The 11,513-nt window shown below is 33.4% G+C and overlaps 1 protein-coding gene across 1 annotated transcript; it reads left to right on the forward strand.

Moving 5' to 3' along the window:
• The first annotated feature begins 4,339 nt into the window (after window positions 1-4,339).
• Window positions 4,340-10,424, forward strand: LOC127248309 (stemmadenine O-acetyltransferase-like). Its single transcript, XM_051270589.1, has 5 exons — window positions 4,340-4,456; window positions 8,464-8,553; window positions 8,647-9,211; window positions 9,255-9,775; window positions 10,281-10,424. Exons 1-5 carry the CDS (start codon window positions 4,340-4,342, stop codon window positions 10,422-10,424), a joined length of 1,437 nt encoding a protein of 478 aa, XP_051126546.1.
• The last annotated feature ends 1,089 nt before the right edge of the window (window positions 10,425-11,513 follow it).

An 11,513-nucleotide genomic window follows, 5' to 3' on the forward strand; every position in this document is an offset into this window, starting at 1 on the left:
TTTCCGTGCATCTTCTATAAGGTTGTCTGCCACTACAAGAAAATAATATTTTTTTAACAATTTTTTTTCCTTAAATCTACTTTTTCGTTACTAATGACATTAAGGATGAAATTTATTAAATTCCGTCCCTAAAGTTCTCGTAGCTAACTCCATCATTCTCTAATTTTGTTACAATTTTTTTTATTGTGTTCCGACCTAGCAGTGATTCTGAAATATCGGCATTCTCAACTTCCACCATGCCTTTGTCATGCTTGGATGAAGACCGTCCTCGGAGTGCTCTATTGTTCTGAGGGGGTTCTTCCTTCAATAAGGTCGGAGGTGCCGTTACAGTGGTGATTGAATCTTAGGAAAAGATTCATCATCCAATTTTATAGCGGCGAATTTGAGACACCCTTTCTTCAAATATTTGTGTATGGTCGTCCGAAAGTAAGGAAAATTTGCAGTGGCATATCGAAATAAATTATGCCATTTGTAATATTTCCAGTCTTCGATTTCTTTGGAAAAATTCAATTTCTGACCCTTGGGAATATGAATTTGGCCACCTTTTAATAGTTTATTAAAAAACTACAACGACCTATGTAACGTCGAACAAACAACCCTCAATTTGTAGCTTCCGCATGTCATTACCTTTTGGAGGCTTAATAGTAGAAAAGTGTAAGGTTTGCTCCGTACAAGCTACGATGCGATGTTGTAACACTCCGGCCCACAAGCCATACAACCCGTGCCTATCGGAATTAGACTGGCCTCAAAGGTTAAGACGAATTCTTCCAGTGTCCTTTTATCCTTTCTCACGCCCACCCCATGAGACTTCCCAGTGGATCACCCATCCTTATTACTCTAGAGCAAACACGTTTAACTCTAAAGTTCTTTCAATAGGGTTGCTGATTTGAATAGACTATTCATGTAAACAATATGAAGATTTCTTTTGGGAGTCCTACTGAGAGAATTCTAAAGGTGAGCGTGCTTGCTCTAGATTAATTTTAGAATGGATCACCCCTTGGAAAATCTCCCAAATTGTATTTGAGTGGGGGAAAAAACACACTGGGAGGGCTCGTATTGATCTGTAAGGTCAGTCTAATATTGATACGCCGAGTCTGCATGGCTTATGGGCCGAGATGTTACAGATTGTACCAGGCCGACCTGTGCAACCTATAATCTTCGACCGGACTTTTGAATGACCAAGCGGTTGATAGATCCTTAGGGTGCAATGTGAATGTTGCATTCTTAACTCGTATAGAATGTGATACCCCTAGAAAGAGGATGTGATACCCCAAATGTTGAATAGAGATTAAATGGATTAAATAAAGTACCCATGTCAACAGTTTATACATTCATTTCCAAGAGCCCTAATGAGAGAACTTTAAAGTTAAATATGCTTGCTCTAATATAATTTTAAGATAGGTAAACCCTGAGAAGTCTCCCTGAGTGCGCATGAGTGAGGACAAAAGACAAGTTTGAAGAACTCGTGTTGCAACACCATCTCTATTTGAACCCAATTTCGTATATAGTCAGTGCGGAGGGATGAGTATTACATAACGACAGTTCCTCAATAAGGATGGTAAACCTGGCCATGTGTTATAAAAATACTTGACCATCTTCCGCTAAAATAGGAAAGACTCCGGGATCCTAACTTGACGAGGCAACGGATAATTGCTCTTCATCCATTTTGGAAAAGGTTTATGATATGCAAGACATTGTGGGGCCATTGCCTTGGGCACCAATGTGCTAATTCATGGCATCTTACATGATTTGTACTATATCAGGAGTGTCACAGTCTGCATTGCTTGTAGGCCGGAGTGCCACAGTTGGCAGAGTCAACCTATGACAACCCATTATCGTTGATCGGGCTATTGAGGGGGTCAAGCAATTGATGAATTTTTGCGGTGCAACATGGACATTACATTCTTAAGTGGTGGATGTGATACCCCCTAAGTTGGTCTAGTGTTAGGCCAACTCTCCTGTATGGATGAGCCAATGATAGGGCTTCTAAGATTTAATAGGAATTAAGTGAATTTAATAGTTTAGTCATGTTAACAATATGCACATTCTTTTTCGAGAGTTCATTAAGCGTACTTGCTTTAGCGTAATTATGGAGATGGTTAAAAACAATCATAAAAAATGGTGAAGAAAATAAAGGTGGATAAGGCGGTGAATATGGCGGCAAAAGACAAAAAAAGTTTCAAGCTAAGATGATTTGCTTTGATACTATGTGGCAATAAAAAAATAGAAAAGATGTAAATATCTTCATGGATGTGAATAATTTGTTCCAAAAATATCACTTCTCATTGTATTGATTTTTTAAAAAAAAAAACGAAAGTTTCCACTTTACTATCATATCTCGAATTGCTTACATATGTCATCTTTATTTATAGTGCTAAAATGAAATTTCATGTACATGAAAAATTATTTGCATTGAGAAAGGTATTTACATTTATTTTTATAAAATATGTAAATTTACTTCTTTATAATACACGTGCTAACAGTGCATGCATTGAACTCTTTTAATTATTGATGGAATAAAAATGTCGTGCATATTTTTCTATATCATAACTGTTAACATATGTAATAAACTATAAAATGTATAACACAATTACCTTTGGTGAGATTTAACCTTATATATAAGATGACATTATCTAATAATATAAATATATATATACATGTACATTAATTGTGTTATCGCTTACACACCATAATCAATTTAAATTAAAAAGTTATTTATTAGTAAAATAGGTTGTTTACAACACTAAGCTCATGCATAGTTGAAGAATTGGTGATCCCATCTGATAAATTCTCTTGTTACTAAGTCATGATTGTTATGAATCATTATTACACAATATGAATCATCATAAAATTTTATAGGTGTTATTACATCATTAATTAAGACATGTATGTATATGTGTGTCTTTATCATGTTTTAACAACGAAGTAAGATGATGACGAGGATAATGTAAATTATTCTATAAATAGTCCATTTGTATTGAAATAATAATATAACAACAATCACTTTTCTTTTGAAATACAAATACATACATACGCTACTCTCTTTATATATAAATACTATTATATTTAATTTAAATAGATATAGTTATTTTTATGTCTATATAATATGTTATATATATGTTATAAATTTATTATATTATATATTTTATAACACATTATCAGCACGAGCACGAGCTGTAAAGATTTTGTCCGACTCTTATATCAAAGTGTTGTCCCAAATACTGAAAGAGGCGTCAATGTGTTGTCGAAATTCTGCCCAAGTTTTATCTCGGATATGAGAAAAATATATCAAAGTACTGCAGAGATTTTGCCAAATTTTAGGTAATTACTCAACTATTTTCAATATAATTATGACTAACATAGCAAAATATAAATTCCCCTCATTGGTTGTTACTGGAAATAATTATATGCCGTGAGTGATGAATGTTGAAATGCATCTCAACTCTACGGGGCTTGCAAAAATAGTAATTAAGGGGAATGAATGTACAAGCCAAGAGTGTGCAAAAACAATGATCTTTCTTTGTCATCATATTGACGAAGCTTTGAAAATAGAATACCTCATAGTAAAAGATTCATTTGAATTATGAAAAAATTTAAAAGCTCGGTTTGGCCACTTGAAGTCGTCATATTGCCAAAAATGAAACACGCATGGCAACACTTGCGTTTGCAAGATTTTAAAACAATTGCCCATTATAACTCTATAATGTTTAAAATCACGTCCCAATTAAGATTATGTGAAGAAAATATCACTTATATGGATATTTTGGAAAAAATGTTCACTATGTTTCATGCCTCTAATATAGTGTTGCAACAACAATATCGAGAAAGAGGTTTTACTAAATATTGTGATCTTATTACTTGTCTTCTTGTTCATGAGCAGAATAACGAATTATTATTAAAAAATCACAAATCGAGGCCAACTGGTGCAAGTCCATTCATTGAAGTGAATGCGACTAAGTATTTGAACAATATTCCCAAATATAACCGCGGATGAGGTCGTAGACAAGGCCGTGGACGTAGATTTTACCGTGGACGTGGAATGAATAGTGGACGTGGAGCCAACTGTGGGTGTGATCGTGGCAGGTTCGTTTTGCATATTTAATGTGAAGGACATTTTGATGAACATGAACCAAACAAACCCTTGAAGCGGCCTCAGGATGATGCTGGTCAAAGTTCAAAGAAAATCGATGAGAAATGTTATCGTTGTGGGATAACAGGACATTGGTCCAAAACTTGTCACTCAAACTCTTATTTTGTAGAGTTGTATCAGAACTCTCTGAAGTAGAAAAATAAAGCACCTGAAGATGCTAAAGCCCCGGAAATTTCCAATGCCCCGAAAATGAATTTTTCGGAAAATATTTCTGGTTGTACCGGTAGTGATAAATATACTGATAAGACACTGTTAGATGTATCTGAATTTCTGGTACACCCTAAAGGTGGATACTATGAAAATCTGGTAAGTGCAATGTAATAGTACATATAGATAGGTTTATATATTTGTGTAATCCTTATACTTTTTGCTTTTCATATTTTGTAATAATATGACAACTATGTATATCCTTCAAATTTACTAATATATTTCTTATATTTTCTTCCAGAATAAGAAATATGAATGTTGAACATGTTATAATATACGGAAGACAATTTATTTCTCATTGATAGTGCATAAACTTATACTATCTTAAAATATAAGAAATATTTCACCAATCTGAAGTTGGGAAAATTTGAGGTAAATACTATAGGTGGTTGTGCGAAATTAATTGAGGACTCCGGAAAATCAATAATATTTCTTCCCTAAGGAGTAGAACTTTATATTGAAAATACACTATATTCTAGAAAATTACAAAGAAATTTTCTAAGTTTTAATGATATTCGCAAAAATGGATATCATATTCAAATATCAAATGAGGCAAATAATGAATTTTTTTTATTACAAAATTCATTGATGGACACAATTATATATTAAGAAAATTGTTTTCATTGTCAACTGGATTATATTACACAAATATTAATGTATTGAAACATATCTGGCAGACCATAAGTCTACAGATTCTATGATTTGGCATAAGCAATTCGAGCATCCCGATAGTATTATGATGAGACGAATTATTGAAAATACTCATGGCCACAATTTGAAAAATAAGATTATATTAAATACAAATAAGTTAAAATGTGTTGCTTGCACACAAGGGAATTTGATATCTTGACCATCACCAGAAAAAGTGGGAATTGAATTCCCTGCATTTTTAAAACAAATTCACGGTGATATATATGGGCCAGTAGATTCACTATGCTGACAATTCACATATTTTATGGTAATTGTCGATGCATCTACTAGATGGTCACATTATTGTTTATTATCCACCCGCAATTTAGCATTTGTGAGGTTACTTGCTCAAATAATTAAATTACGAGCACAATTTCCTGATCACCCAATAAAGAAATTCGTCTTGATAATGCTGGTGAATTTTCCTCTAAGACATTTGATGATTTTTGAATGTCTATTGGAATTGATATTGAACATCTTGTACCTTATGTACATACTCAAAATGGTCTAGTTGAATCACTTATAAAAAGGTTGCAATTAATTGCAAGACATGTTAATGAAGTCTAAACTTTCCGTATCTGCTTGGGGGCATGCAGTTATGCATGCAACAATACTAATAAGATCAAGACCGACAAGCTATCATAGCTACACCCCAGTACAATTTGTTTACAATGAAAATCTCAATATTTCACATTTACGAATTTTTGGGTGCGCAGTTATGTGCCAATTGCATTGCCCAACATACAAAAAAGGGACCCCAACGGAGATTGGAGATATATGTCGGGTATCAATCACCATCTATTATTAAATATGTTGAACCATTAACTCGTGATTTATTTACTGTTAGATTTGTTGACTGTCATTTTGACGAGTCGCATTTTCCGACATTAGGGGGAGAAACTGATTAACTGAAAAAGAGAAATTACTTAGAAAATACCATTGAGTTTCCTTGATCCTCATACAATTCAAAGTGAAATAGAAGTGCAAAGAACTGTGTATTTGCAGCAAACTGCAACCCAGCTATCTGATGCAAGTAGAGTCACTAGATCATATATAGCTGCAGAAAATGCACCTACTAAAATTGTTAAGTGCTAATGAATTAGATGCACGTCTGAAGCGTGACAGACCTCTAGGTTCCAAAGATAAAAATCCTAGAACGAAAAAGAAACAAATGAAAAGATTAAAGATATAAATATTAATCAAAATCTTAAAGAAATAGGAAGTAATATGGATCTGAAGAGATTCATCACGATAAACTTCATAAGAAGTTAATCATGATAGAATTTCTCTTGAAAAGAATGAAATGATTGAAAATTCAATAAATTATGCCACGACTGAAAATCATTGAAACTGAAATGATACGATTACGGATAATACTTTTGTATATAATGTAGCACTTGATCTAATGGAAAATGACGATGATCCAAAACCTAGATCAGTTGATGAATTTTGGAAAAGAATAAATTGGTCAAAATGGAAAGATGCGATCCAGTCTGAATTAAATTCACTGGAAAAACGAAAAGTTTTTGGATCCATTGCTCAAACACCTGAATGTGTTGAGCCTATTGGTTATAAATGAGTATTGTTCGGAAACGAAATGAGAATAATGAGATTGCAAGATATAAAACAAGACTTGTTGTCCAAAGTTTTTCACAAAGACCTGCAATTTATTTTAATGGAACATATTCTCCAATAATGGATGGAATAACATTTCGATATCTTGTTAGTTAGACAGTTCATGAAAATTTGGATATGCATCTGATGGACGTCGTAACTGCGTATTTATATGGTTCATTGAATAGTGATATCTACATGAAAATTTCTGAAGGATCTAGTATGTCTGATGCATACAAATCAAACCAAAAGAATATTGTTATATTAAATTACAAAAGTCTTTGTATGAGCTCAAGCAATCTGATTGTATGTGATACAATCGTGTCTGTAAATCATCGATGAAATAAGGATATACTAATAATTCTTTTTGCCCATGTATTTTTATAAAGAAGAATGGTACAAAATTTGTAACCATAGCTGGACAATCTGAACTTAATTGGACCTCCAGATGAGTTCCATGAAACCATTCTTATAAAGATAATATAAAAATATTAATATTATTGATTTATTTATATAGTATTTTTTATCACATAATATTTTTATTAAACATGAATTGTATTTATTTAAAACTATAAATTTAATTAGAATATATAATAATTAAAAATTAATCTAATAAAATTACATATACTAATAAATATGATTTATGTTATTTTATATTTATAGTATTTTTAATAAAAAAAATATATTTTTCAATAAATTTGCATTAATTATTTACAAAATATTTTAAAATAATAAAAATAAATATCTTAATAATTTTTTTCTAATTTTTAAAATTAATAATAAAATTCTAAAAAAGCCTACCAACCGAAAAAACTCAATTAAATATTTTGAAAATAAAATATAAAATATCCTTAATTGTTATTTTATGTGTAAACAGCTAATATCAAATTGTCATTTTACCAAACACTTTAATATAAACAGCTAATCGGATCAGCTAACCAGACCAGTTAATCGAATAAACTAACATCTAACAACCAATTGTCAAACACATCCTTAATAAATATAGTATTATAATTTGGAATACATTATATAAGGAGAGTGTTTCGTGCAAATTTTGCATTAACACAAAAAAGTTTCACCTAATAAATAAAACATAATGTATTTTGTACATTTTCACTAAAAACAAGAGAATGTTATATAATTTTAATTGATTGTGAAAAGTTGGATATTTTGAGAATTATGAATAAGTTATGAAGTGATAGAAAATCTTTTATTTATAAAGAGCGTAAGTAATTGTGATATTATTGTAAATAAATGGTAACATTGAATAATATAAATTAAAATAAGTAAGAATTATTTATTATAATTAAAAATTATATTCAATTCATTCCACCTTATTTGTGCACTATTTCCATTTATGTATATTTCATGTTGCTTCTTCCGTCTCATGTACCGTGTCTGCTGCACTGTAGACACGGTATTTTAGGAGGGGTATAATTAGTAGATAATTAAGAATGTATCAGTGAAAATAATTATTCTATAATATAAATAATTATAAATTAAGATTATGGTAATTGATTAATTTAATTAAAATTAAAAAAATAAATTAAAAAATTTAAAATGAGGTTAAAGTGTGTAATCATTTTCACGAATAAATATAACTTGACAAGTTATATGTCTATAGTTGTATTGCAATATTAAACGAAAATAAAAACAAGACAGCATGGATGTCACGCATTCTCATTCTCTATAAATATTAATATATGATCGATTTGCTAATTCGTACAGATCGCATACACATTAAGGGTTTCTAAAAATCTTCTTACATACTTGGATCGATCAATTTTAATTTTCCCATGTAGAGGATCATCGTCTCCAGCGAGAACATCAAGCCCGATTCGCCAACGCCCCCACACCTCAAAACTTACAAGCTATCGATGCTCGACCAGATCGTGAGGTCCATTCTTCTCCCTGTCGTCATCTACTTTCCTTCTCCTTAGTCGTCTAATCACGACGTAGACTCTTTCATTTCTCAAACTACACAGCACCTGAAGAAATCCCTTTTAGTTCTTCTTACCCGATTCTACCCTTTCGCCGGGAGAGTCAACGTCGACGACAACGGTCACTCCATCGACTGCAGCGACCAGGGAGTTCATTTCACAGTCGCCAAGTTCCCCGGCCACAATCTGTCCGATCTGCTAGAAAATCCAGATCGCACGGATTTGCCAAGCCTCCTCGTACCAGGGGTTGACTTCATTTGGCAGGAGATTGACCCGGAGTCAAGGGTCCTGATGATCCAAGTCAACTATTTCGACTGCGGCGGCATCGCCATGGGAGTTGTTTTCTGGCATAAGCTTGCTGACGCTACAACTATCACAAATTTTTTGAGGTCTTGGGGAAATGCCAATCGAGGATCTAAACATGGTGTCTGCCCTAACTACATCTCCCAATATCTCTTCCCCCACAGACCCGAATTGACCGACCATTCTCATTTCCCGACAAGGCTTCAGGTGTCGGCCAAATGGGCATTGAAGCGTTATCGTTTTCGACGCCTCTACAATTTCAGTCCTTCAGAGCGAATCTTCTTGCAGCGTAAAAAATGCTACAAAGGTGGAGGTTGTCTCGACAATCCTCTGGAAATGCTTCATGGCAGCATCCCTCGAAAATGGCAAATCAGAATCCTTCGTGCTGCTGGCAGTTGATCTGAGAAGGAAAGCCCGGCCGCCTTTTCCGTCCGACTGCTTCGGTAATTTCCTCTCATCGACGGTAGCAGCAAGTGGAAACCATGATCGGACAGATCTGACGAGAAAATTGAGGGATGCAATAAGCAGGATCGACGAAACTAGTGTTACCAGTCTGCAAGGCCATGGGGATGGCGGCCTTGAAAGTTTTTACCGAAACAGATCATTAACCCCTAAAGCGTCGGATGTTCTTGTTATCTCGAGCTTGTGCGGTTTCGGGACTTACGGCCTCGATTTTGGATGGGGAAATCCAGTTTGGATTGCACCGCGTTGCGATACGAGCAGTGATTTCAAGTCGAAGTCGCTTCAGATGGCACATTCAGTGTGGCTAATGGACACGAGACTCGGGCATGGAGTAGAGGCTCTAGTCACTCTTAAAGAGGAGTACATGCCGGTGTTTGACCGTGCCATGAACGAGCTCCGGGACCTTGCTGTACATAAGAAATAAAAAACACATATACACATCCGGTCTGGTGGTGTCAAAGTGAACTCGTCGAGGTCATAGATTTAAACCGGCAATGCCCGCAGATTTGCCCCGATCAAAAAAAAAAAAATTATAATTTATACCCAGTAGATACCCACCTACCTACATACGCATTTCCTTTGATAACTCTCTTTGGTTTCATTTATGCTTTGGGCCAACATTGTCAACTTTATATTTTATGAATTACACTTTTATGAAATAATTGTTGATATATATAGATATATTTGTTAATAGTTTAGATTAAAGTTTAACTCGCACCGCTATCACTCAACATTCCGATGATTAAGGATATCAAGAATCTCTTGAATCAAAGTTATAGTTTCCAAATCAACTCCTGTCGTGTTGGCTATTGCAAGTAGCTCTCATTCATATTTTGATTCTTGTTGTTGCAACTATACGATGCATATCGTCGGTCTCTTGTCTACTAAATCTTTTGTATCCACATTACCTCTAGACACTCTACTATCGACGAATTTTGAAGATGCGATTGGACTTAGGAATTGGGGAGAAGAAGCACGATGGGAAAGGGTCCGAGGCGAAGGAAATGAAAGCTTGCGTTGATATAGGGAGAGCCGAAGAGGTGATTGGAGATGCGTAGACCTGAGAGAGGATGGATGCGAGGGAGGAAAGAAGGGGGGATGGAGATGTGATCGAAGGAGCAGGCTGCGCGCGGGAAAGGACAAATCCACCATGGTAGATTCGTTTGAGTAAAATCTGAAGATACATGCGATGCAAAGGGAGATGCCGGGATGCAGTTGAAGGGAGGGACGGAGATGTGTAAGGAAGAGATGATGGCGACCAGAAGAAAAATTTGAGGAGCTGAGAAAAGGAAGAAAAAAAAAAATCAATTGGTCGCTCTTTAGCAACAAAGCTCGCGCTTTAGCAATGGTCGCCATTTGACATTACTCACAAATTGTAGTTGACTTCGCATTGACTATTGACTTTTATTTTAACTTTTCATTTCAGACGGATTTTTTGCGATTTGCATGATTTCTTAGCGATCGGCAAGCATTTTAGAGTCAAATCTAAAAAAAAAAAATTAACATTTATTTAAAATGGCAGTTAACTAGCTTTTAAATAAAAAAAATGACATAAATAGCGTGGAAAAGGCAATAAAAGAAAGAAATAAATAAAAACTAATAGCATTATTTAACCAAGTATATTATATATTGTCAATAAAAACTTATGACTAAATTTAATTATTACATTAGCTACAATTAAAATGGATTAAATCTAATAAAATTTATAACTCGGAAAATACATTAATTTTGGATTATAGTATAGATACACTATAAATATTTCAAAACTCATATAAATTAATATTATAGTCCAAAAATAGAAAACTCATATAAATTAGTATTATAGTCCAAAAATACAAATAAAGATAAAATCATATAGAGGGTGTGTTCGTTTAAGAGATTTCCCTATATTTTTATTATTGACCAAACTTTTCTCTCCAAAAATATCAAATTAAATACCTATTTTTTATTTTTTATATTATAATAAAATATAATTTTATATTAAAAATCACATCAAACAACTATTTATATCACACCATACCACCGTAACAATTCAAAATTTTTACTATTCAAATTAAACTCGAAATTCAAACCCTCTAACAAACAAACCAGTTGACCTAAATAGCTGTTAAAATACTAGAAAAATTAACAAATATTTACATAAATAC

The sequence above is a fragment of the Andrographis paniculata genome, unplaced genomic scaffold (genome assembly GCF_009805555.1).
Source record: "Andrographis paniculata isolate CXL003 unplaced genomic scaffold, ASM980555v1 Contig11END, whole genome shotgun sequence".
Lineage (NCBI taxonomy): Eukaryota > Viridiplantae > Streptophyta > Magnoliopsida > Lamiales > Acanthaceae > Andrographis > Andrographis paniculata.